The following is a 27,690-nucleotide window of genomic DNA, read 5'->3' on the forward strand; positions in this document are numbered from 1 at the left end:
CTTGTTTTGTCCTCTTCCCATGATTTGAATTCCTGCTCTTATGTTTTAAGTTCACCTTTCAAGAGTGAGCCCTCGATATCCTAGGCTCCCGACCTCGACCCCAATAAAAGCAGAACCCCAGGCCCATGCTCTCTCTTCACTCGTGACCTCACTGAACGTAATTTCTTGAAAATAACAAACCTATATCTTTCCTGATGCATTTTGCAACCATAGTAAGAACCATGGGCTGGTCCAGCCACAACACTGGCTATTGATAGGCTGGGACCAGTGCAAGATACGCAGTCATGAGAACCCCACTCCCCAACATAATTCAAAGTAAAAACAATACCAACCACAGAATGAGTCTAAGGAAGCCTAACAGAGTTCTAATTTTTCCCATGTGGACTACTTCAATGTTTCTTTTGAAGTATCAAATATTAAATTCTATCAGTGAATATTTTGGAGCACTTACTAAAAACCAGGTCTGCCTCCTGGGTGGCCAAGGTAGCTCGTTAGTCCCTGAAACTGTCTTCTGCACACTTATTCCTTGACTTGCTATTGCCTGTCTCTCGCCTGTCTCTCCCACTAGACTTCAGGCCCAGGAGAGCAGCGAGTCTGCCTGCAACCCCCAGATACAGCACAGCTCCCAGTGGGTGGGGGCCCTTTACATTTTTGTTGGTAAGTGGACAAATGCCCTTCTGTCCTCTTGTTCAATGGGCTCTGGTCTTCACCGTGGAGACAGAGACTCGAAGAACAGTCCCAGTTATGGTGGTGGTGGAAAGGCAGGAGAAACTGGGGGCTACAAGGTTCTGCAGCTGTCAGTTCACAGTGAGCTCTCCTGGCTCCGAGAGCCTTCTCTGATGAAATCCTGTGAGGAACGCCCTGAAGCCAGCTGAGTGAGCTTGGAGGAGCCTGGACACTAAAGGTCTGTTTCCTTAGCGAGGGCCTGCCCAGACCCTGAGAGGTTGTTGGGATCCCTTCTCTTGGTCATAAGTGATGGCACAGAGCATCACAAGCACCCAGAGGGTTCCTTTCTTAGGGCAGGTTCTCGAGAGTCCTTTGGGCAGAGAAGTGAGTAAAGCAGGGGTTCGTTTGCCTGCCGCTCTGGGCAGCCTGCCACTCTAGACTCAGACTGAGAGAGAAATGGAGATTGGAGAGGGGGAAAGGAAGAGCTAGGGGTGGGAGGAGAGGGGGAGACAAAGAGAAGCCAGGATGCTGGCTTCCTGGGAGGCTGTATCAGTCAGATAGCAATTGGAATTAGCATCAGAACACCTTGATAAAAGGAAGGAAGACAGAGTTGAGTCCCTGAATGAAAAATAGATTATTCACTGTCAGGCTGAACAATGGAACAGGACATAAATAGCAGCTGTGCACAGGACATGCCAATTTTGCTCAAAAGTGGTGTGCACGGTACTCCAGCAACCCTCCAGAGAGCTCAGGGCCACAGCCAAGTTGTGCACGGAGCAGGTGGTTGGCAATTGGGGGTTGGGGAGACAACAAACACCGAAGTCCTCTCAGAAGTGGGAAGAATGTGGCTTTAACGTCAGAGATTTGAGTTATGTGGATGAAAAACGGGGTTTTATAGAAAGCAGCCTCCGATCATAAATTCCTAACAGGGCAGGTCACTGTGGGCAGTCATGTTCCAGGCCTGTAGCTTCTTTAGTGAAAGGTTTTAAGCCGGCCCTGCCCAATGCTCTGGTGTCAGGGTTAATACACCTTGGAAATGCCAGAGTAATGCCCCTCAGAGGCATAACCACCCTTAAGGGAGCACGTAATCTTGTTAACTAGCCTGTAATCCCACCCTTGCCTTGCTCTCCCCACTCTCCCTCACATCCCCTCCTTAGTTTCAAATGCATAACAGAAGCTGCAGAGCAGCGGAGCTCTTGCTCCCAGCATATCTCGTTGGTTTGGCTCAAAGAAACTCTTATAAAAATTCTCTATAGGCTAGGATGTTTCTTACATCAACCAGTCTGACTGCTTCCCTGGGAACCCTGGCAGTTGCGAAGATAAAGTGGAGCTGTCTCCAGAGGCCTCAGTACAGATAAGTAATCCATGGGAGCTGCTTCACTGCCAACAGGTAGAAGCAGATGCTTCAGGTACGACAGGCCGCCCCTCCCCTCACAGTACAGAGGAGTGTGTGAGTGTAAAAACGAGGAAGGAAGGAGGCCGGCCGATGCGAATGGGGCACACTTGTCATGGTGGGGAAGGGACTGTCCAGAGGGCCATCACCTCTGTTTGCTGATGTCTTACGACCTCCGAGGCCCCTCCACCTTTCACTTGCTCTCTAGGACAACTCCACTGGCACATACTGTTTAGTCTGTCTCCCTCCGGGGTCCCTCTCTGCAGGACTGACCTAACCACTTTAAGTGGCCCCTAAGCACAGCTGTCCGCCCTCTCTCTGGTGCTCTAGAAGACAGGGCGGTAACATGCTGGTTTCTGGGCCTAACCACCACTTCCCTGTGACCTGAAGGGGGTCTTTGCAGCACTTTCTCCTGACGAGTCCCTCTCTCAGGGCCTGTGAGTCCTGGAAAGACTCATTCCTTTGTATCTGCGTCACCACTTAGACACCATGACCCAGGTGACAGAGGGTCTGGCTCCAAGAGCTCTCCACCAGCTCCTGGGTGCAACTATGTGTCAGGCTGTGTGCATCTTATTCCAGCCAACAAAACCTCATCCGGAGGTAGGAACCATTACCTTCTCACTGGGAGGCCCAGCGGGGAGGGCAGATCTCCCGGAGGAGCAGGATTCAAACCAGTCGGAAGGTGCCTGGGCTCCTGGCTGGGAATTGCTGCATGAGACCATGCTCACAGAGGCCACCTTACCTTGGTGAAGGTCAGACAGTCCTTGTCTTGGTCTTGGTCCTTCATCTCGAAATCATACAGGGCTTTGCCCTGGGGCGGGGCAGGCGGCAGGGGCCGGAGGCACTGCACATAGCTGGCGGGCAGGAAGCCATGTGCACCGTGCAGCTCCCCGTGGAACCAGTGCTCGTCCACCCTGCGTCGCAGGATGATGACATCACCCTTGTTGAACTTGAGGTCACCAGGTTCTTTCCCTTCGTAACTGTAGAGGGCTTTGCCGTAGGGAAGCTGGGAAGGATTCTGAAAGCAAAACACAGTATCGGTTACTCAGCGCAGCTGCTGCTCGGAGGGCCTGAAGTAAGGGGTGCCTATGTTCTCAGGGCATGTGCAGAATGCCCTCGAATAGGAAGTATCTCAAAGGAACAGACACCCTGTCACAGAGACACGCGAAGCCAAGGTCCTGCCCAGACGAGAGGATCTACAAGAAGGCCTCCATGATGGTAATTCCCTCTCAAATAGCACATATGAGGGAGGGGCCAGGTATTGTCCTAGGCCTTGTGTGTGCACTACTCACTCTGTGCTAAAAAGGACTCTGAAGCAGGAGTTAAATCATTTTCAATTACAAGTGAGGAAACTGAGGCACACAGAGAGAGAAGGGAACGGGGCCAAAGCCCCACACCTATAAGGGTAGGGCAGAATCCCCCCTAGGTGCTCCGGCTCCAGAATGTTCTCACCCACAAGTTTGTGCTGAATTGTTCTCCCTCGGATGCTATTTCTATCTGCCAGATTTCCAACAATTATCATCCAACAAAATTTTCATTACTTCATCTCTGAACCTCCACAACAACTCAGAACATGCCTCAAGTGAGTTTTCAAGTTGAAGCAACAGACTCTCACAGACTGTGCTGTGCCCCTCCCACTTGTGGCCTCGCAACCAGTGGCAGACGCCTATGATGTCCAGCCCCAAGGGACAGCCTGGCTGTGGAAGGTGGAGGCCACCCCTAGGACGTTGGTCCCCAATACAATGGAATGTCTAACAAGTGGTCCTGGGCTGTCATAGGCTGCCCACCCCCCACGACCACAACTCATAGCTTTTTGATGCCTACAGCAGTCTGGTTCAGAAGTACAATTTCAAGAGTGTAAAACAGTGTAATCTCTTAACGTCACGGGATGTTCCTGTCACCCTGTCAAAGGTTAGCTAACCCTTCCAAAAGTGATCTGCTGTCTTTAGTCTCAAATGGAAACCCAAACAGAATTTTTGGCAATCTTCTGCTCTTTAGCAATAAGGAGTCTGTTGAACTACGCTGAAACTCGATGTCATCATCCACTTCCTGGGCTCCTCCAATTTAACTGGACCTATTTCATAAAGACCAGTGGCTGCTTGGGTTTCTCTTTGTCTTCTTTACGGGTGGCCAACACCCTCTCAACTGAGTAAGATTTGCCCAAGGAAAATCAAACAAAAATCTTACCAATCTCCCTGCATCAGCACCCAACGATTTTCCTAACAGAAGCCGCATTTTCTCACCAGGCTGCCTATTATGCCAAGGATTTCTTTAGTCTTTGAATCGGTCAATACAGACAGAAAAGCATGAAGCAGGAGTACATGGAAAAGGTCTTTGTAGAGGACTTAATAGCATGTTGGCAACTCAGCCACTCTGCATTTACGTTTCAGCAATGTCAAGCGACAGCAGTTAAGAGAGAACCTGCTGGCAAACTGACAAACAGCCACCACTAACCAATTAAATAGTAACACCAGAGGGTCTGCAGAACTCAATGGAAATCAGTTTGCTTCTAATAGCACTCACTGTGGCTAGCTTTGTACTGTAAGCACAATAGACTGTAATGGGCCCCAATTTTAGACAGCTGAGGCAAAGGGGTAATTTACAATCCAAGTACTATGATCGGAAAAGAACAGAAGAGGCTGTTGGCTATGGGCCACCAGAAGAATTCCACTGCCACACAAGGGCCAGTCAGCCCCTAACCCAAGAGTTCCAAATCAGGGATAATTTTATCTCCCGGGGACATTTGGCAATGTCTGAAGACATGGCTGGTGTCACAGCTCGGAGGTGGGATGTTATTGGCATCTGATGCGTAGAGACCAAGGATGCCACTACACACCTCCTTGCACAGAACAGCTGCCCACAACAAAGACTTACCCGACCCAGAATGTCAACAGTGCTGAGGCCGAGAAAGCCCGCTTCAGGCTGTCAGCTTAAGCTTACAAAAAGACAAAACAGCTTTCTTGTTCTGTTTGAGCTTAGTCTATCACAACTTTAAAAATTAAATATAAAATTTATTTCTGTAATGAAAATATTTTCACGAGTGACCACATGGAGAAATTGAGATCCCCATAGAGGTAAGTTGTATCAAAGGGTTAGAAGAACTTGCTGTTCACCTTGAAAACTGCCCTCAACTAGGTGCACCAAAACAAGCGTCACTTGGTCACGTACAGACTCCATTTCCTTTGGTCCTATGCTCAAAAGCAATATTCTAAAAGCCATCGATTCTCAGGCTGTTTGGTCATATTTGCCACTATTGACAATAACAGAGAGCAAGGAGGGCGGGACGTGCACTTTTGTTTCGATGCTCTGTCTCCCTCTTGCACTTTCATGCCATTTGAACACAGGCACCGCACCGTCATCCCATGTGGAAGGGACACCGGCGTCTCTACCGCGGCCTGCCCACCACCAGCTTTACTAGCTCTGTTGGCAGAGAGGATACTCTCAGCAGCACATAACACGTACGTTGTGCATTCCTGGCCCGACCTGCCTGGTGTGGCGGGGAAGGACCTGGGCGTAGTGAAGAGAGACGCCGGCACGACTCATGCAGGTGGCCTGGCGGCAGGCTGGTGCTCACAGTGGGTATGCCCTCCTCATTCCTGGAAGGCACACATGCCTGACGTTTGTGGGATTCTGTCCTTCACTGATTCTCCAGAATGGGCATGACCCACCTGCCTGAGTGCTGTGGCGCCCAGGCCTCCCTGGTCAGCAGAGACACTTTCAGCACCCCTGTCTCTGCCTGCTTCTATGCGGCGACTGAATTCTCTGTGCTTCCAACTTCCCTTCTGAATGGTGGACTTATGTCAGTCTATCTGCCTGGACATGCCACAGCTCACTGAAGCCATCATCTGTCTGTCGGGCCCCCACCCCTGCATTCCTTTTCCTGGCCATAAAATCTCCACCCAACACTAAGAAAGTACTGTCTGCTCCTCTTGAGCTTGCTTTTTCCTTCAGCCTCAGGTTCATCCTCAAACCCTATTGTTCCACTTCTAAGCTCTCGCCAAGGAACCCTGTACATGCTTCCACTCCCACTTGCCCTGCCTTTCATTTCTCCCACCTAAACCATTGCATATGTCCACCAGCGGGTCCCCAGTATACTGCTGGAAATCCAAAGACAGAGCTGATCTCGCCATCCCGCTGCTTACCTATATACCTACTGGAGGGGAAGCATGGCACCCAAGGCTCTCCACGCTGGCTGAGGCACAGCTTCCGGCCACAGCCCTCTGCTCTCCTCCCCACTGCTCGCACCCAACCAGACTGGGCAGCACCCTCACCTACAAAGAACACGTGCTTCTGAAATTGCTGGGTCTTTGCTACCCTGCTCTGTCCCCTTTCTCTCCCTTCCAAACCTGGCAGCACCCCAGACTGTGCTCTCCTGATCCTGGGAGCCTCTCGTCCATCACTCCCTGACTGTATCAACCCTATTCAGCCAAGGCCCCAGAACGGGACTGTGCTGTATTTGTCTGACAACTCCAGGACAAAGGAGCATTCCCAGCACACTGTAGGTGCCCTATATATGCTTGTTAATTCAAATGCACTCAGGTTAGTCCTGAGGTAGGACAGGAGGGTGGGGGAGTGAGGAAAGTCAGAAGTGACAGACAGATCTGAAATAGCAACCCTACAAACCAGCATGTCCCACACAGACCCAGGAAAAGGGTGCCAGTCCCAGCTCTGCACAGGGGGGCAAAAGAGCAGGTGTTCTGTCTAGCATGTGAACCAGGGGAGGAGTGGGCCAACCTCCTTCAGAAACAGCAGAAGCAGGGACAGGAGGGGACTGCACACGGCCCTCTCCATGGCTCCTTGGCAGATGAGACAGGGTCAACTACCCCCTGGCCCTGAAGTCAGAGGGCAGGGCTAAAAGTAAGCAACCTCGCTGATTCTAGCCATGTCTGGTTAGACAGCCACACTCTTCAGCTCCCCTCCGTGGGCAAGGGGAGGGCAGAGGAGAGAGGAAGGGAAAGGGAGACATCCCACCTCACTGATCCCCGCTTCCTCTGCCGAGAATGCCAACCAAGATCAGCATCTGATAGAGCAAAAGTGAGAGGAGCAATAAACCTTTTTTAGATGGAGAACACATTTGGAGGGCAAAAATCAAAGCCAGGGACGACACTGAGAGGCAGTTTATCCAGGGGGCAGAAGCAGTCAGAACACGGATCTAGCTGTTAGGAATCGCTCAGAAATGGTGACTCTCAGCACCTCCACAGCATCTTTCATCTTCAAAGCCCTTTATAAGATTAACTAATTAGTCCATGACTAGGGCCCAGAGGCAGGCAAATGCTATGGGGTGAGGGAAGACTTACCAAATTTCACACAGCAACCAAAGGACCTCTGAAATTCCAGCCTTCCCCAGCCCAGCCTAGCCTAGCCCAAGGAAGCTGAGCAGGTTTTTCTGCAGCCATTTCCTTTCCGTCCAGACGCCCTTACAATCGCTCTCACACTGTATATGCTCCCCTTCGGAGGCGCTGAATTCAAACACTGCCACTAAGCTGCCATTACATGGGCTAACGACATTAAAGAAAAAGGAATAAAAGGAAAAGGGGAAATACATCTGGGATGCCTACAGGATAATTAACACCAGCCACCCCTGCAAGGCATTAATAATAATTAAACCTATAATGTCAGTTTCATGGCTCATTACTCAGATGCAGCGCACAAATCCTGCAATGAGCTTAATGTCCCACCCCGTGGAGACAGGGGTGCTTGCGTGTGCAAGGAGGTACCATCTCCATCTTTTATTGAGATCAGCATGACGGTGGGATTTAACAAATGTGCTTCCTTTCCACCATGCTGCTGATGCTCAGCCGAGCTGGCTTCCCTGGGCATGAGGGCCCACCTGGAGCATGGTGGAGGGGGCGGTCTTGGCTCAGGACCAGGCATTCTCCAGATCTCCCAGCCCGGGTGAAGAGTGTGAACAAAGAACTCTCTCATCTTCTACACTCTAAGGACTTGACCCAATCTCCCTTATCCACCAGTGCTCCCCACATAGCACTTGTCATGGTTCTAACCACATGTTGCCCATGGTGGGCCCCCCGACCATCAGATCCACCAGGACAGAGACTGTGCCTGCTTTTGTTCCATGCTGCATCCCCAATTCCTGGCCTGATAGAGATCACATGTTCAGAATACCCGTTGAATGAATAAATATATGGACTGCAGGACCAAACCCTTGGGATTAGGGCCTGGGCTAAGTACCTCTGGCTGGAAGAACTTCTCCTGCACATATTTTTCCCAGGATCTGAGGTTCAGGGTCCATATAGCCAAAAGTCCTGTTGCTGACAGTGGCTGGGCCCAGATGGATGGGGAAAATTCTAATGATTGCTCCATGAGGAGCAGGACAAACAGCTGGAGGAACCAGCTTGAGCAAAGGCATGGAGTTGGAGACAGACACCAGCTTGCCTCACATAGAACATAACAGAGGTGACGGGTATTGAGGAGATGAATCCTGGAGACTTCCAGGGATGCTGAGCAGGCCAAAGAGGGGACACTGCCCAACCGCAAATAAAGCAAGCATCGCAGGGTCTATGAAGGCAGCAGAGAAAGCTAATTGCACCCGCCCCACCGCCCCCCAATATCCACTTGCTCCTTGTTCCTGTCAGTGAGAATACTCCAAGTTTCAGTTGGGGTCAAGGTCACCCAGTTAAGATATTCATCTCCCAGCCTCACTTTCAGGGCACCTATCAAAATTTTAGTCAATGGAATGCAAGTAAAAGTGATTTGTGCAAATTCTGGACCATGTTTCATAATGACATTTATAAGGTAATTCCACTCCCTCTCCCTCCCCTCCCATGGCCTAGATGGCAGTGTGGTGGGGGGGGCCAGCTTTTTCCACACAAAGATTACACACAAAGCAAAAGACGAAAGGAACTGGGGTCCTTGAATGACCTTGTAGAAGAGAGCCCTGGACTGTGACTTGAGAAAAAAAGAAACTTTAATTTGAGATGCCATGTTTTGGGGTTTTATGATCAGCAGTTTAGCCTGACTAATTCGGAGAGTCTGAGGTCTGATTTATGGTTTCTTTACCTCATAAACTGTTTTCAAGCCAAAGTGTTTAATATAGCCATGGAGGTTATCACGTATGTACTCTCCTTTTAGAACAGTACACCCTCATGAACACCCTCAGATTTAGAATTACATGAAAAGGCATGGTTTCTTGGTCTTATCACGTGTTACATAAGGTATTTAACCAGAATGTCACCATCTTCTGGTTTACAAATGTGATCTGTGATGTTGTTAACCTATCACAATCCAGCCAGGAGGTTTCCAGGTTTTAGTTTTATAGCTAATTATATTTCAAATTCCTTCTCCCCTTTTCTCATAAAAAGCTATTGTTTCTTTCACTCTTTTATTCTGATGATTTTTCCTTCCCTATATTTGCATACTCATTCTTCTAAGAATTTATGGAACCCACAATGTGCCAGATCCTACACCAGGCTCTAGGCTACAGAGGGAGTAGTAAGACACATCCTTTTATTCAGAAGGTCACTAAAAAATACAAGAGAAATGCACAATTTGTCTCCAACACAGGTGGGATGAGCACACCCTAAACTGTTACCACGTGGTGCAGTTATGAAGACAGAAGCTGTGTACATCTGTGAACTGCCTTTAACTTAGTTTCTTGTTTCAGCAAGATTAGGGAGGATTAAAAAGCAAATGTATGTTTCTTTCTTTTTTCCTCCCCTTTTTTTGCTTTTCCCATTGTCAATGGCCCTCTTCTCAAGTTTGCTTGCTGTTCCATGCACTTTGGAAATGAATTTGCTGACGTTAGTGGTATTTTGCTAGAAGGGAAGGGCTGAACTGTTAGGAGAAACGGCATTAAAGGAAGGCTGGTTTTGCCTGGTTTTGCCTTAGAGACATCTAGTGCCTCTGGGCTGGATGGAGTCATGAGTCATCCGTGCGATCGTGTGAAGCCCTTGGGTTCCTCCAGATGAAAGGCACTATAAAAAGCAATGCCACTGCTATGTCATATAAGGAATGTGGCTCTTGCAACCTCTTCTCAAATTAGCCAACACGGCTTTATAATAAAACCATCATGTCATGGGAAATAAACCTTTTTCAAAACTGTACTCTCCTCTTCAAAGAATTTACGCTTATAAAACCTATTTCGTCCTTCTACAGATGTGAAGTCAGTTTCTAAGCCACTCACATACGGTTGCCCTGGAAAGAGGAGAGACACTAGGATCAAACTAAGTCCACTTGAGAGAAGGCGAGCTCCAAATCAAGGTCATCTGAAAACACCCAGGAAAACATTCTTAGAAAAAGTTGCTCCTGACAAGGAAACGGCTCAGTAAGGAAGTTTTCATTGTGTTTGATTTTTTTTCTGTTGGGGAGATATCTGCAATCAACATTATTGAGGGTGAAGATAAGTCTGCGGAGAGAGCACGCACAGATGCACTCACGAGCTGGGCCTTGGCTCTGCATTCACACGGGCGAGGGCCCCAGTCAGTTAGTGCCCACGGACTCCCTGTCCTCAGGGAGCACGTAGAGCCACGATCGCTCACAGCAAGGACACGCGATGGCTGCAACACTCTTGCTCTGGCTCACAAGGTGGGAGCTCACTTTTTACTACTCACAAGAAGGGAAATAAAAGGAACCCTGAAGTTGCCAAACAACTAGAGCCTCTACTGACCCCCCAGGCCAAAACTACCACTGGCCCCGGCTCTGTGCCGCTTGTCAGCGCAGGCTGGGACACTCCGGTATGCACCCTGATATGTGCCCCTTCTCGCTTTTGAGACCTACACATTCTTGAAAGTCTGGGCGGTGTCTGACAATGCACAATCGCGTTTCTGAGCACCAGGTTTTTTTCACAGTTGGCTGTTTTGACAGTTTCAGGACTGCTACAATGCACTGTTGCATTCTGGTCAAACCGAGGCTTCGCAAAGTTCTTTGTTTCACCAGCGATCTCTCTATTTCTGGTTTACAAAGATAAGGATGCCCTGGGAGAAGCTTCTCTGGCGTCCTTGTGATGTCCAGCCCTGGATTATCCACGCTGCAGTGGGGTGAGGGAAGCAGAGCTAGCTAGCTGTGAACTTCTCAGAACTGAATTTTAATGCCTTTCAGTCTTCCTAACTGAATGTCTTTCTATCTGTGTCCCTCAGAGGGCCTCGGACACATAGTGTGTCGAGCTGTTAGCATAATGGTCATAGTCCCAACTAACTCTCCTCTAAAAGAAAAAAATCGAGCAGTGAAGCAGCCCAAAGTTGGCAATGAAAATGAGAATGTTCTATGAAAAAGAGAGCAAAGGGAGCTGAACACTGGAGTCAAGACAAGAATCCTGTAGGTGCCCTTATCTAGGACTGCGTGTGCCATTGGGCAGGGCACTGTGACACAAAAAGACTCATAGGTAGTGCAAGTGAGGCCAACCACCGAGAGCCGTGGTCGAAAAGCAGTCAAGTGGCACCTTTCACTGAAATCATACTGTGCACACTCAGAGGCTCCTTAAATTGAAGAGCAACCTGCCCTCCACCCTTGGCTGGGAGAGGTGGAATTTGACTCAGCAAATGGTCAGCTTACAGTGCAGGGCCCCATGCTGGAGGAGCCAGGCTTTACCACGACCACCTTGGTTTCCAAACTCCTCTAGGTGGCTCCAGGTGTCCAAGTGTGACTCCCCGCACTCCCCTACCCCCAATACCACCATTCCATTCTGCTAGCATTCACCTTCATAACACAGTTGCACTAAGAGCTCGAAAGGGTGCAAAGGCTAACAAAATGAGCTTGGGAGACCCAGGCCCTTTCCTGTCCCACTTGTGCATACCTGTCACACACAGTCACAACTCCCCTGGAGCTCCTGCACCCGGCCCTACTCACTGCCCCTGCCACCTGCGAACCACATCCCAGCTCTCGTCTCATACCTGCCTCTGCGATTTTCTGTGCTCGGAGATCCCTGCCACTTCGGGAACTGGGACCATCCAGGCACCTGTGCTTTATTTCATGGCCTTCCCTAACGCGTGAAGCATGCTCTATGACATCTAGTTCAAAAAGGAAATCAGAAGTACTTCTGGTCTGACAACTGTGAAAGCATGAGTTAATCAGAACTGCCTGGAGAAGTGTCACCCCTGGGGTGGTAGTTCCCTATGTAGGTCATTAGGAAGTATTGTAAGTATTTGTTTAGAGACCAGAATGCCTAGTTCGGACTCCTGGGACCCACCTTTCATTCCCTATACAGGAAGGGCATGCATGGACAGCATGCATGGACAGACAGTATGTACGCAAGCACATCCGCATATACACACACTGAAACTGTTTCTCAAACATAATCCACTCAATGCACACCCAGGTTTATTGTTCTGAAGTCAGTGAAGAGAAAGGGAAGGTGAACATTTCTGATATTAGCATAAATCACGATTTGGCAAACCATGGCCCTGGGGCCACGTCCATCCTGCCTCCTGTCTCTGTAAGACAAGCCTTACAGGGACAGAGACGAGCCCTTCCATTTACAACAGCAGGGTTGAGTAGCTGCAACAGGGAAACACAAAGCCCAAAAGACATTTGCTATCTGGCCCTTTAGAAAAAAGTCTGCAAACTCCTGCAATAAAAATGTCAAGGTTAGCTATGGCCCAAGGTCAGATGCTTGTATAGTTTCTACTCATTCCAGGGGAAAGGCGGGCAGTTGCAGGCCCCTTCTATGTAAGTGGAGTGTGTGTTACATTTAAGAGCAGCACTGCCACTTCTGGTGTCAAAGCAGTGATCTGGGAATCAGAGACAGCCTGGCAGTGATTTGACACTGGGAATCAGAGGCAGCCTGGCTTGGTGGCAGCCTTGCAATGTGCCTTTTGACAAAGCACCTTAATTCTCAGAGGCTTCATTTTCTCACACACTGGAGATAATCAAATCTGTCCTTCTGTGTTTCATAGTTATGTCAAAAGAATAAAATTGATGACATGTAATGAGCTACTTGTCTCTGAATGAAGAAGGTGCTATAAAAATGATTATCACAGACTGTTTGCTGAGGCAAATGTTCCAGGAGCCTAGATGCTAATGCTAGAAAAGGCCGAAGTTTCTAAGTGTACAAAATGGCCAATAACAACCCCTAACTCTATTCAGATAGGTGAGGTGAAGACAATGCCCCCCCCCGGCACCTGCACACATTGGCTCAATAATGCATCGGGTGAATGATAAAACAGCACAAGTCTAGTGTGTTGTGTCCTTGGGTGTGTCATACTCCCCTTCACCCCTCACAGGTTTCTATGTACTGGCTCAGGGTTCCAGGAGTATTTACCACCTCGCTTCCAAAGGGATGCTCTTCAGCCTGACTTTCACAGCCCCTGTTACGCTATCATCAGAAGGACTGGCTGCTTTCTCCTTAGCTCCTGGGATGTCCCATGTGCTGCTTCCTACACTCTCCCTCTGTGACCCTCCAAATCCTCACAGCAACCTTCTGAGGTTGGTCTTATATTGTTATAGACAGGAAACTGAGGCACAGTGAAGTTCAGTAACTTGCCCAAGGTCCCAGGGGTGGGAAGACACGCAGACCAGGTTCGGAACCCAGGCGAGGCGGTCTGTCTTCTGAGCCTGAGTGCCAAGCCGCCACTTACACTGTCTCCTAAAAAGAATAATGCATGTGACCACTTAGTGACCATTTATTTAGCTGCTATTCCATGTCAGATATTCCCGATAACTCAATTATTGCTCACAGAAACCTTGTGAAGTAGGAATTATTATTGTCATTTAATAAGTGAGAATTTGGAGATGCAAGTAAGCTCCTCAGTGTCATGGGGCTTATAAGGAGGGAACCAGCTTTCAGCTCTTAACCACCAGCCTGCCTCCTCACTCTCCCAAAGCGGGAGGGGGCCTCATGGAGCTCTAATAATTGCTTGCTTAACACGGAAGGAAAAGGAAAGGTGTGGATCAATTATTCATTAGGTCAGAAGGGTCCAGATCTGTGTTTGTATTTATCTAGTTCGAAGAAGTGCACAATTTTCTACTTTCTGGGAAGACCACGCCCACACAGGAAACTGACACTGATATGTTCCTAGACACGGACTAGACTTGACAACAGCTACCTGGAGGAGCATGTGACCGAGGCCCCAGCACACCTGATGGTAGGGACCACGGTCTTTACCTTGAGAAGGTGATCTCTGTCTGGTAGCTTACTGCTCCTGTGGGCCTTCCCAGGGAATGAAGGGCTCACTGCCAGAAACCCACAGCCCCTGCGCCCAGGGACTGCTCAGGCCCAAATCCAGGGATGCCCAGGCCAATCCTGTGCTGACACGTTCCGCCTGGGCCCCCGTGGGACCTGGCACTGTGCGCCAGGACCTCTAAGTACCTCGGAAGGCCAGGATAGCAGGAAGGAGAGCAGGGGCTTCCCAGAAACACCCATTCTTTCTCAGGAAGGGATGCAGGGGCAGATGGCTCCTTCCAGGTCCTCAGTGCGATCAACTATCCGCCACATCATCTTCAAACTTTTTTTCTATTATTGTTTTGATGTTTCAAAAAGAAAAGACACGTACAAGAAGGTAAGGGAAAAATAAGATATTTTTAAATATCCATGTAAAAAAGTAAGTTTCCCTGAGAACCCAGCTCTAAGGGCCAAGAACAGAGACCTAGATCAGAGCCAGGTCCCAGGCCCTTAAGGAGTTGGAGGGTGGCCATGCAGCAGTGTGTCTACGACTGGCTCTGCCACACGCCAGCCGCTCTGTGCCTCAACCTCCCCATCTGCAAAATGACATCATAAAGGACCTCTCTCCCAAGGATCCTACGAGCTTAAATGAGGTGATACCTATCAGTGCCTGGCACACAGTGAGAGCAATACTATGCTTTCTGTTAGTGTTAAATAACTTCCCACTGGCAATACCATCAAAAAGCAGCATATAATGTGTTTACTAAAGTTGTCCACATGACACATCATAGGACATGCAGACAGTTGAGCTCTGTAAAAACAAACAACAGACCCTAGCAAAATTAACTTGATCATATACTATATTACTTATAGAATCACTTATGAAGAGAAAAGTTGTCTCATGAACAGCGATGGATTCTTCAGAAGGTGCGCCATCTGTTCTAATACTCCACACACCCCTCGGCAGGGTTTAGACACTGAGGATGGATCCGCGAGCAGAGCTCCTCAAGGACCACTCTTGCTTTCCTTCTTGCCCAGGTCCTCATTTCCATGTTAGAAAAACATTTTGCGACATGGGAGGTGGGGGCCACCATGCCAGGTGCCGGGGACATCAAGGACCAGGAGGGTAAGGCTCCTGGCCACAGAGAAATTGCACGGAAGATAGGAGCAGGGCCAGGAGGGAGACCAACAGCACTGAGCACGCCGCAGTGCTGGGGTCCTGGGCAGGTGGGCCCAGCCTCCCCGTGAGAAGAGGGGAGCCCGAGCTTTCCTCTCATTACAGACAGGCCCTGAGGTTTTTAAAAATCTTATGTCACGTGGCCAGTCTCAGAAAAACATCCCATTAGTCCCTTTTGCATCTCCCCTCTATCCTCTGGTAAAGTTTTAGGCACTTCAGATACATAATAGAATAACAAAAACTTGCAAGCTGGAATTAACATTTTGGATACTAAACAGGGTTTGCTATTAAGTTAAAAAAACAAAACAAAACAAACAAACACACACAAAACTAAGCCTGAATCAAAGTATAGCTCATAGCTTGGGTTTAATTCATGCAAATACTGAATATACTTGCTTTATACTAATTCTGCAGTTTGCTACCCACACAGGATAGTGGTCTGGCTCTCTGGGACTCAGACCACACTCTTCGGCCTGGGACAGACAGACACTGAAGCAGAATTCCTCACTGTACCAGGCCATAAGGGACATAGCTGGAGCTGGAGAGGGTCCTTGGTATTTTATTTCCATGTTGATTTACAGAAATCATTAACTGCAGATATTTATTTACAAAAATGCTGTGCTAACTTCGTAATAGAAATCACCATAAAATTGGACGTTGCTTTCACTTTCATAGACTTAGGTGCACTTCATAAATAAATGACTGATGTAAAATCTCACTACAGAGAAAGAAACAAATGGTATCCCAAGTCGCTGCAAACAGCGTGTGTCTCAGGACGGGAAGAATGCTGCCAGGCTGGCATCTGCCCCTCACAATGAGACTGGTTCATTCAACTGCAGCTTGTAAGCTAGAAGGGAGGCTGCAGTGACCTGTCTGCATCTATTAGCCATGTACTTGAGGAAGAAATTTACTGGTGGCTGCTTTGCCCTAAGATATATTTTGTATACTAGATAGTCGATCCAGTTATTTTCTATTACATCTATTAGAAATTCCTTCTTGAAGTCTTTGTGCTTCGATGTGACTTTGTAAACCCATCTTAAAGTGAAAATGGAGTTTTCAGTTGTCCTTTTACCCAGTCTAGAAAACAAGACCACTTTTTCAGCATGGAGTCTCTTCCCAAATGCAAAGGCAGGGTCTTTCTCCTATTGGCTGACTTCTGGTCTAAGTAGTAATTTTTGACCTTTCTAAAATATCAAATATTTTTGAATTTTCTATAATATTAAAGAGCTTATTAGCCCTGCCTGAATTTTCAAAAGTTAGGGGGAGGAATGGTGTCTACTCAAAACTTTTTCTGATGAGTCTTACACTTTGTCAGTCACTTAAAGGAACCTCAAGTTTTTGGTAACATCACACTATCACACATATCCCACCTCCGGCCCTGAAAAGTTTCTTCTGTCGCTGCTTTAACTGCTTCCTTAATAATTATACCTTTAATATTCATTTAGCATTTTGAACTTTTCTGTGTATTTTCATACGTTTTATTTAATTTTCATTCTTATCCTCCCATCAACCCTATCAGGTAGGAAGTGGTTTTAGTAGGCTCTATATATTTATCCAACAAATCAGTATTGAGTGTCCACTGTTTGTGGGATGTTGTTCGGCTCATGAGGGATTTGGAGTGAACAAAACACTAAGTCCTTGCCCTTGGGGAGACAAGCAAGGAAATACCCAAGCAAATAAAATTGAGAGGTTAGAAAGTGGTAGGTGCTAAGAGGCAAATAAACCAGGGACAGGGACAGGGACAGGAAATGCTGGGTGTGGACTGGCAGATTTCTTAGGGAAGGTAACTCTGAGCCACCCTGGACAGCGAGGGCAAAGGTCGAGAATCTAGGCCCCAGAAGGTGGCGAATGGGGCCTTGGGAGGAGTGGGAGGTGGCCAGGGAAGCCATGAGGCTCCAGCGAGTCCTGTAAGGCCTTGAACATCCCAGTGGGGCTCTGAATGAGATGAAAGCAATTGGGCTCAACTGGGCTTTCCATGTGGAAACTGAGGCACAGGAAGAGGCTAGACACTGAGAAAATTCCTTTCTCTGGAGAAGATGTTAGGAAGAGCCAGATTGCTTGAGGGACTGTGCCATCTCCAGTCCCCGCAGCTCCTCCTTGGAAGTACTTGAGTGTCAGCATTCTGAATCAGGCCAAGAATGGAGGATACGGAAGGTAGGCGGAGGCGACATTCTTACTCGCAAGATGCAGTAAAACGTCTTAATGAATCTGCACTGAGAACATACAAATTCTACTCCTGAAGCAAGTATCGGTATAATCATCATCCTGTAGAGAAACAAAACCGTGACTTGAATGATCAAGTATGTGAGCCACCAATATCGTGATGTAAACTGTATTCTCAAGCCTCAAATTAGGACACATGGCCTGAGAATGCATGTAAATAATTAAAAGCAGAACTTTCAAAGGAAACCTAACTAAAACACAAAGGGAAAAAAAGGGGACTCAGAGATCTCTCAGCAAAAATGTTGGATTCTCCAAACATGAAGCCCACCTGCTTTTCCAACACTTCCTTAGAAATGCTATCTAGGAGCAGGTGACAGAATGTTCTAGCCTGAGAAAGTGAAGAGAAACAGGACTAGGAACAAATGATTCAGTAGTGACAGGCAGCCCCCATGTACTGTTCTAGCGACTTGAAGGGAAGTATTTTGTAGCTTTTTCTCCCCATGTCTATTTTTCCTCTTGTCTGTCTTACTATCCCATTAAGAAGCGTGCCTTCTTGCTGTCATGTCTCTGTCCTCTGCCAGATTTCCTGCCTCTCTTGATGGAATCACAGCACAGTAGAAACTGTGGCTGCCTCACTCTGCCCTCGTCATCAGGGAGAGAGTCCCTCACCAGCCACTATCTTTCCTCCAATAAATCAGGTCTTCACCGTTATTTTTAGAGAAAAGTCCTCCAAGGGCAACATGAGACAGGAACCTACCAGACCCATAAAGCAGCGTTCTTTAGCTGGAGATCTCACAGGGGCCTCAGGTACCTGAACAATGAAGTGATCTTTAAACATTCAGTGCCCAAATATCTGAAATTTGAATAAGTGGTTAAACTTTTCTATAATCTTGGAAACTTGCCCTCATCTTTAAGGAATTAAAGAAAAAAAATTTACCACATGTCAAAATTATTCTAAGGTCTTACAATTATTAATTCATTTAATCTTCAAAACAACCTAATGAGGAAAGTATTACTATTATCTCCATTTTGCAGATGAGGAAACTGAGTCAAAAGAAAGTTATGTAACTTGCTTAAAATCACATATCCAGTCCTTACCCTTTATGCCCATATTAGCTTTTTTTTTTCCTGTAAAGAGCCAGATAGTAAATATTTTAGGCTTTGCAGGCCATAAGATCTCTTAACAAAGCTACTTAATTCTGCCATTGTGTTCCAAAAAAACTTTATTTATAAAAATAGGTGAGGCAAGGGTAGGGGGCCCTTGAGCTGGACTTTTCTGGTGTTTGCTGCTCAATGCTGCAAATTGTGATCACACTCAAGTTATTCTTAAATCCGTGTTAATGGAGAATCAGCCTAGATTTGTTTCATTTTGTGTTTTTAAAAGCAAGAAGCCAATGGATTGACTTTCTTAAAATCTGATGCTCAAACTGATGCATCAAATTGGTCATATGTAGTTTTTTTGTGCATTTCAGCAATACAAAGCTACATTAAAATGTCCAACAAGGATATGCTGGAGACTTTAAGGGTAAAATTAATCATCCTTAACTCAAATTCTCAATCACAGGCAATGGAATGTCTAATTTGACAAATATAGGCAGGTTCATCATTTTTGTCTGAGGTGCAGGCCTGGCCCTGGCTACCAACGAGACTGAGCCCTATGCAATGGACCTGGCAAGTGAGCTCAGGGCTCAGAGGAGCCGTCTCTCCTAGAAAATGCTTCAGGCCCTTGCTCAGCCTCTGTGGCCATTCTCATTCCTGGCAGAGCCACGCTTGCAGCAAACAGAACCAGAGGAGAAAGCTGCTGCTCCAGTCAGGCAACAGTTCCACTCACCTTCAACAGGGCCCGGTCTGAGGGCACAGCCCGACCCCATCTGGGATGGGGATAAATGACCTGTGGTCTCTGTGGGCTGCAGTGTCAGGGACTGCCAAGGTGTGCGTTCCAGTTCATTTCTACCCCATCGAAATAGCGCAAAGGAGCCCACAGGTTTCTGATCATTTATTTTCCATGGCAAGAAATGCTTCAATCAGTTTGTAAGGACACAATTAACATACCATGTAAATTCAAGAGCATGACCCCCAGTCTTATTTCTCCCACCCACAGCAGCACACTAACCTCCTGGGTCTGTAAGAATTGCTCGGCAGAGTGGTGCCATCACCCCATCCGTCTGGCAGATTAGAGTTCATCCCACCAACTAACAGAAGCCCCAGTCCCCTTAGCGCCCAAGGAGAGCTGCAAAGGCCCCTGACCAAGCTAAAGGCGGAACAGACTCTGTCTAACAGAGGCTGAACTAAGTGGGGCTTGGGTCCTGGTGAGCAGCCAGGGCAGGAGAAGGCTCTGTCCTGTCCCACACACAACCTTGGGAGCAGGCAGAGGTCAGAAGCAACATTAAGGAACTTCATGTCACGCCTGCCCAAGGTCATCTAGGAAGACTACGCTAGGCTGGAGGAGCTGCCCACATGTGAGAGCGGAGCTGCGGGCTGGGAAGGAAGCAGCACCGGGTGGAGTTCCCAGCCCTCATAATACCTGGTGCAAAAGTGGAATCAGGAGCATGAGCTCTCGTGGCAGAGAGCTGGGGCGATAGAGGGAAAAGGTAACCAAGTTGCCCTACCCTGAACCCTAAGAGGCCAGGAAGGCCAGATTAGGGTCAGACACGGACACACACGGGCAGTTTGCAAAAGGGCTCACAGCTGCAGCCCCTCTGAGGGGTAAAGAGTCTCTTCCACTAACGTTCACAGTTTGCCATGGCCAGTTTAATCACTCAACAAAAGCACTGGAAAGTCTGGCAAAAATCATGCAGTCTTCTCCCTACAGGTAAAGTGGAAAGTCTCAGAGTCCTGGTTCCTACTGCTAATGGGCTTGGCTGGCATCCATGGCTAAACATGGCCGGGCACGGCACCAGAAAGATGTGTGAGAAGTTCTGGCCCAGTTCTGCCGTGCAGGCCGAGTCCTTCAGGGCCAGCTCACAGCAAGGCCAGCCTGGAGGGCAGGAGGAGTCTTAACAAAAGACTTAAGAACTGGTATGAATATATTCATTCATCTACTGTGTATTTATTAGCCACTGAACATGTGCCAGACATAGTTCTAGGAACTGCTAACATGTTCGAAACAAAATAGACAAAACCCGTCTCTGCCTGGAGGGAACATACATTTTAGAGGGGAAGCGAGACATATACAAAGTAAATCGTTAATACCTGCAGCACATTGAAGAGAGTAAGTACCATGGAGATAACATACCTGGAAGAGGACAGGAGCCGCAGGTGTGGCTGCCAGTTTGCAATCCTGAATTAAGTCAGGTGGGAAGAACTTGAAGGAGCAGAGGGAGCGCCCTGCGTTTTCTTAGGGAAAGATCCCTGGCAGGGAGGGCCTGCAAGGCAATATTCCTAAGTCCCCTAGCCTTTGAGACCTCCTCTTCTCACATTCGAATGCGTTTCTTTATGATGCAAAAAGGAGAGAGAAAAGGGAGAGAGGAAAAGAGGCAGGAAAGAAGGTTGGGTGGCTGTTAATTGATGATAAATTAAGAAGTCATGTGATGGCCAATTCCTGAACCTCGCTCTGGCACACGGCCCATGCTGTGCACGGTATCAGGGGTTTCAGTTTCATGAACCGAAACACCAGCATTCCTGATGTTCACGGAAACAGAGATGCAGGTGTAGAGCATGGAGAGAAAGGAGAAGCTACCTTCCAGCTTACCTTCTGATCATTTTGGAAAGAGCATCTTCCTGTGTTCAAGAGAAAAGCTGAGGAGATCTTTTTAGATACTGGTCCAAAGTCAACAACAGAGACTACAAAGATTCTAAATGCTTGACTTTTCACAGAAGCTTAGACCAAAAAGTAATACATGGTACAACCTCTATTCAACACATATGTACTGGGACTCCTGTTATAAAACATTATGCAAGCTAGAGACACAGAGATGAGTGACTGGGAGACCCCTTACCAGAGAAATTTAGAGTTCCTTAACACAGAACCTGATTATTGATGGGAACTAGGGTGAGAAACACACACACACGTGCGCACACACATGCACCCTTCCTATGGGGGCTGGGGAGTGATAGTGTCTATTTGTGTATCGGGTCACATATTTGAAGTATCTGTCTTATTCCATCCATCATCCATCTACCTACTTACTGATACCTTCTCTGTGCTGTATGAGGTACTAGAGATATAAGTTGCCACACTCCCCATTCTCAAAAAATTCGTGAGGAAGATGGAATTTTTATTCAGATTAATAATATACAGAATATATGTGACTTTTAAAAAACCTACAGGATAAAAGTCTTGGATACTTCTAAGATATGCCAAGGTGGAGAGGAGAGGAGAGGAGAGGGTAAGAGACAGAGAGAGGTGAGCACAAGGAGAAGTTTGTCGTTTTTCTTTAGTTTCACAGCAACATTTGAAATACACACCAAAATTGAGGAAAAGGCAACATTCTCCTTTCTGCAGGCCACAAAGTTGGGCAGACTTACCACACACATTCCGATACAACAGAAACTGGGCCGAGAACACTCCTTCCAGCACTTTCTCTCGGTGTCCCTCCACAACTACTCCAGAGGAGAAGGCAGTTTGTACAGGCTACATGTATTTCACCACATATGCAGCTTTTAAAATTTTTTAAACATTTGCTTCATGTAGACAAAATTAAACATTTTTTAAGGGACAGGAATGCTGTCTTATGGCATCCCCATCTTGAAGCCCAGTTCAATGACTGGTGATTCAAGAACCCACTGGAAAATGATGCGGTTTATTTGAACCCAAAGTTAAAAATGTCTCCAGAGAGACCTCTGCAAACCATTTGTTAGTGTTGGGGTGATTCCTGAACTCTGATGTCACCCCAGCGGCATGGAGGGGGGCGGTAATGACACAGAAGTGCAATTAGCAGTTTTCTTCTGTTCTTCCCTGCTGATGCAGCAAAGAATTACAGGTCAGCAAGATTTAGAAGTAAGATTCATTGAAAGTACATTTTAGAAGGAGATGGGCCACGCTAAGGAAGGCTGCAGCCCTCTGGAAGTTGAGAGGCAAAAAGGTAAGAGTACGCTCCGAGGGAGGAGCAGGTTTTCAGCGAAGAGAGCTGTAACAACGCAGAAGTGGGAAGGTCTGTATTATATATTTGACCCGTGGTGGGTGGTTACAAAAATGTTCCTAGGTGATTGGCATGTGAGGTCATTTCGATTGACACTTGGCTACTATGTAACTCTCTGCCTAGTATATATGTGCTTACCCAGAATTCAGTCTGTTATAATTAGATTCATGAACTTCTGGGCATAAACATGTTATTATAATGATGGTATAATGAGGCCAAGGTTGTGGGCAGGTTAGGGTGTTACTTTCTGAGCATGTGTCTGTGGTCGGATTAAACCAGCTATAGGTTAGGGACCTCCAGTCCTTTGTCTCTGAGGATGCAGGAGGGATTCTCTAATTACCGATGGAGTGTTCTTTGGGTGGTCTCTAGGCTGGGCCTCCATTTTGTTCCCCTGTCACTCATATCTGACTAGCTATCTAACACATTCACTTTCATATAATTTTCTTCCTTTTTTGAGCTTCAGACATTGCAAAACTGCCTAAAGATAGAAGAACAGGTAGACTAAAGGTAGGAATTCAGCCTCTGGAAAGAAGTATCTATGGCCTAGTTTGTGTCAGGCTCCTACAATTTATTTTACCTTGCTTTCTACTTTCTTGCTTCCTGGCTTTAAACCAATCTGAGTGCTGCCCTCATGTAGCCCTCTAAGATGTATAAACCTCTCTGCTGAAGTTCCTCCACTAGGGAAGACTGTCAGCTCCAGACTCATCTGAATCAGCTGTCCATCTCAGAAACATGCCCGAGGGAAGCTGGGCGACAGAGGGAGAGGGAGAACAGGCACTGGTTCTAGCCATGACCTCTGGAACCATTTGTTTTTTTCTCTCAAGGCAAATAATCCAAAGATTTATATCCATTGGAAAACCCTTAGTGAAGAACCTTTTCTGCAGATCAGCCTGATTCTTTGGGCCCAGAAGTATTCCTCATGGGGACTTGTTCTCAATGCAAAAGCCCTTTTTGCCACAAGTTATTCTTTCCTCAGAAGACTCCAGGATGGTTCTGGGACAGAAAGATTTACAGACAATCCACTAAGCTAGGTGAAGTCTGGTCAGTGGCTGGGCCTAGAGACTGGGGACACAGGGAGAGGACTGAATAGGGGTAAAATACCAAAGAAATGTGTAAAGACAGACCTGAGAAAGAAACTGAAGCAGGAATGAGAGTAACGTTTTTTGGGAGGAAAAGAACGTGAACTAAAAGAAGAGGTAAGTCTTACTAGAAGAAATGTGAGGAAGATTCCAGGGCACCATATTAAGATGACCTCTACGGACGCATGACCAAACCCCCAAGAAGCCCAGAGGCCAGCCAGGGTGTGGGAGGAAGTGGCAGGGGCTCACCATGACCACTGTATCAACGTCCAGAGAGAAGGCTCAGCTTCCGATCCTGGGTCAGAGGGTGGAGACTATGTTTGATGTTCGCACATTCCAACTCTGGATAACATTTAATGCTCATAGGAGGTACTGTCATATTCCTGACACCAAAGTGATCACGAGTTTCTCTAGTTAATAAACACAAAGGCCTAGGGATGAGGAGAACCATGCTTCCAGATCACAGGATGGTGTGTAACCAGGAGCCTAAAGTGGAGACTAGTCACTTCAGCGAAAACTATTTCTGGACTTCATTCCTATCAGTACCAGATCCAGGCATCCCGGACAACCTTTCTAACTGAAACAACTAAGATGCTAGGGTGAAAAGTAAAAAGACTGTCTTTGAAATGCATTGCTGAAACTAGAGGTTCACAGCACCACCTGTGAAACTTTCTTGGAAAAAAAACAAACAAACAAGTAAACAGACAAATCTAATCAGACCAATACATAGGAAACACAGAGACTGAAGGAGCATGACAACACAGGGTGTACCCAGCAAGGTCAAGACTGGGGATCATACAGGATAATGAATGACTGGGTTCCTTCAACAAATTACTGGCATGAAGAGACAGTAGAACTGCTAGAGATAAAGAGAAATGGAAGAGACATAATCCAGTGCTGTGTGTGAACCTTATTTAAAACAAAAAAACAAAAATGCATGAAAAGACATTTTAGTCTATCAGGGAATTGATATTAAGGAATTATTGTTAATTTTGAAAGGTGTGATATTGATATGGGTTTTTTTTTTTTAAGACTTCATCTGTTGGAGATGCATACTGAAATATTTACAGGTGAAATAATATGATGCTTGAAATTTGCTTTAAAATATTCCAAAAAAAAATGGAGGTCGATATAAAATAAGAATTGCAAATGTGGATAATGGTTGATGCTGGATGCTATATACATGGAGTCATTACACTAGACCCTAGACTCTTGTGTATGTTTGAAAGTATCCATAATAACAAGAAAAAGAAATGCATTGCTGAGCTGCTACAAAAGGAAAGATTATGCAAAGGTCAAAGAATAACACAGGAACCCTGGAAGTGAACACCACAGCCAGTTTTTATTGTGGGGTTTCCGCTGGGTCGTTTTGGTGCTGGTGAGGGGGGAGACTGTGAAGCTTTGGGCCTGTTCAAAATGGGGACTCTACCAAAAGCTACCCAAGAAAGTTTGGCTTCTAATAGGCTACACTCTTAATGGAAGCAAGAAAGGAAATATGCCGGTTGCACTGAGGACCAATTTTCTAAACACAAAATTTTCCAGCTGACTTCATCAATGTATTAAAAAATCATAATACATCATGTCTAATGGGTATACCAAGAATATAAAATTGGTTTAATATTTGAAAAATTACTTGTTTGTCACACTGAAGACTGAAAGAGAAAAACTGTATCATCTCAAAAGTTAAAGAAAAACCATTTGATAGAATTCAAAATTAAATTTTAACTTAAAAATAACCTCTTAGTAAACTGAAACAGAAGAGAATTTCCTTAACCGGATAAAGAATATAAACAAAACTCCCACAACAAACATCAGCCTTTATGGGATAATATTGAACACACGATCTTTAAGATCAGGAACAAGGCAAGGATGCTTTTTCTGTCGTTCCTATTTAACACTGCACCGAGATGCCATTAGACAAAAGAGAAATAAAATGTAGACAGACGAGAGAGGAAGAAACAAAACTATAGTCATTTGTAGATATGATTATCTATGTAAAAACCCCAAAATGCCACCTGGAAATTTTCTGGAATTAATAAGAATTTGGCAAAGTTATTGGATACAACTACTAATATACAAAGTCAACTGTTTTTTCCATACAATCACAAGCAGTTAGAGTATATAATACTTAAAAAATGCTTTATTACAAAATACAAAAATATTTTAAAATGTTTTGTTGATATTATAACTGGTACTACGAATAGATTTAATGAAAAATGTATATTCTTTTTATGGAGAATATTCTGAACGTTTACTAAAAGATGTTTAAGATGGCCTAAATAAATAGTAAGAAATACTATGTTTTTGAGTAGAAAGATTCAGAAAAACTGTAATTTTCTTTCAAACTGGTGTATAGTTCAATTGCTTTTCCGATGTAAATCCCAACAGAAGTCTGAAATACTTGACAAATTGACTCAAAATTTATATGGAACAGCAAAGTTCCTTGTCCTACTAGATATTAAGGTTTTAAATAAGTTACAGTAATTATAAACATGTAGTGGCATCAGGAATAGACAAATAGACCAAGGGAACTGAATGTGTCCAGAACCAGCAGCACAAAGAGATGACTTAGTTATGAGCATGGGCACTGCAATCAGTAAGGAAAGATTAGCATATTTAATACATGGTTCTGGCAAAAGTAGATTATTTATATGGGGAAAATGGTCCTCACTTCATACCATACACAAAATTATTTCTAGCCAAATTAAAGTCGTAAATGTGAAAAGCAAAACTATGAAACTTTTAGAAGCTAATACAAGGCTCTAAGGTGGGAAAAGATTTTCTAAAAAAGACACAAAACATTCGCCATAAAAGAAAATATATTCAGTTCAACAACAAAAAAATTTTAAAAAACCTTCTACTACTCATCGAAGAACACTGAAAACAAAGAAAAAGACAATCCACAAAGTGGAAAGAGATATTTACAACACATTTCAGAAACAAGGTATTAACCCCCAGCATATATGAATAACTCAGTGGTAGAGACATGCCATGATTAAGACCAAACCCAGAGACAGAAAGCCGGGTGCCAGGCCCCGTGCTTCCCAGCTGGGGATCGAGCAAGATACTCTGTCTGCCTCTCGGGTCCCTCACCTAAGAGGCAGGCATCACTCAGAATAAAACCTACTTTACTGAGAAGGATTAAAACAGTTAGTATACCCCAAACTACTTAGAACAATGGCAACAGAGTAAACACTAAATAAATGCTGTCTATCTTTAAGAAAAAGACAGGTAATTCCACCAGGCATTGTAAAAAAGACAAACACAAATGGCCCATAAATCCATGAAGAGATACTCAACACAGCACTAGTAATCAGAGATTTGTAAATTGAGCTATAAGGAGATGCCATTTCACACTCACCAGATTGGCAAAAATTAAAAAGTCTGACAATAACAAGTGTTGACAAGGGTGTAGAACAAAGTGTCTGTCATCAAGGCTGGTGGGAGTGAAAAATAATACCCTATCGCCCAGATATTCCATTCCAAAAAATATAGCCTATTGCTCTCTAGAGCAAGGGTCCCCAACGCCTTGGCTATAGACTAGTACTGATCCATGGCCTGTTAGGAACTGGGCTACACAGAAGGAGGTGAGTGGCGGGCAAGCAGAGGAAAGTGAAGCTTCGTCGATATTTGCAGCAGCTCCCTAGGGCCAGCATCACTGCCTCGGCTCCACCTCAAATCATCAGGCATTAGATTCTCATAGGAGCACCAATCCCTGGTGCCAAAAAGGTTAGGGACCACTGCTTAGAGTAAGAACATGCTTCTATGCATGCATCAAAAACTGAAGCAACCAAAAAGCCCATCAACTGTAAAATAGATAATGTACGATGTACTCAAATCATGGAACATTATCCAGTAGAAAAAATGAATAAACAATATCATCACATGTCAACATGGCTGATTCTTTGCTGAGTGGAAGAAGCAAGTCACAGAGGAACACATGATTCTAAGTATGTAATATTCAGCACCAAGAGAAGCTAAATAAAACTAAAGAAACTAGTATTTAGAGATTCATACATATGTGTCCTTAAATGGTTTTACCACTCTAAAGAAAAAGCAAAGGAGACATGAGAGCAACA

At 45.9% G+C, this 27,690-nt stretch overlaps 1 protein-coding gene across 5 annotated transcripts in view; it reads right to left on the reverse strand.

Moving 5' to 3' along the window:
* Nucleotides 1-27,690, reverse strand: part of SH3RF3 (SH3 domain containing ring finger 3) — a 342,553-nt gene that overhangs the window by 145,580 nt on the left and 169,283 nt on the right. For all 5 annotated transcript variants that reach the window (XM_039852593.1, XM_039852595.1, XM_039852592.1 and 2 more), the window contains one exon: nt 2,802-3,077. In XM_039852593.1, the coding sequence (XP_039708527.1) occupies nt 2,802-3,077 (276 nt within the window). The remainder of the gene's footprint in view (nt 1-2,801; nt 3,078-27,690) is intronic.

This window comes from Pteropus medius, unplaced genomic scaffold (genome assembly GCF_902729225.1).
Source record: "Pteropus medius unplaced genomic scaffold, Ma_sr-lr_union100, whole genome shotgun sequence".
Classification (NCBI taxonomy): Eukaryota; Metazoa; Chordata; class Mammalia; order Chiroptera; family Pteropodidae; genus Pteropus; species Pteropus medius.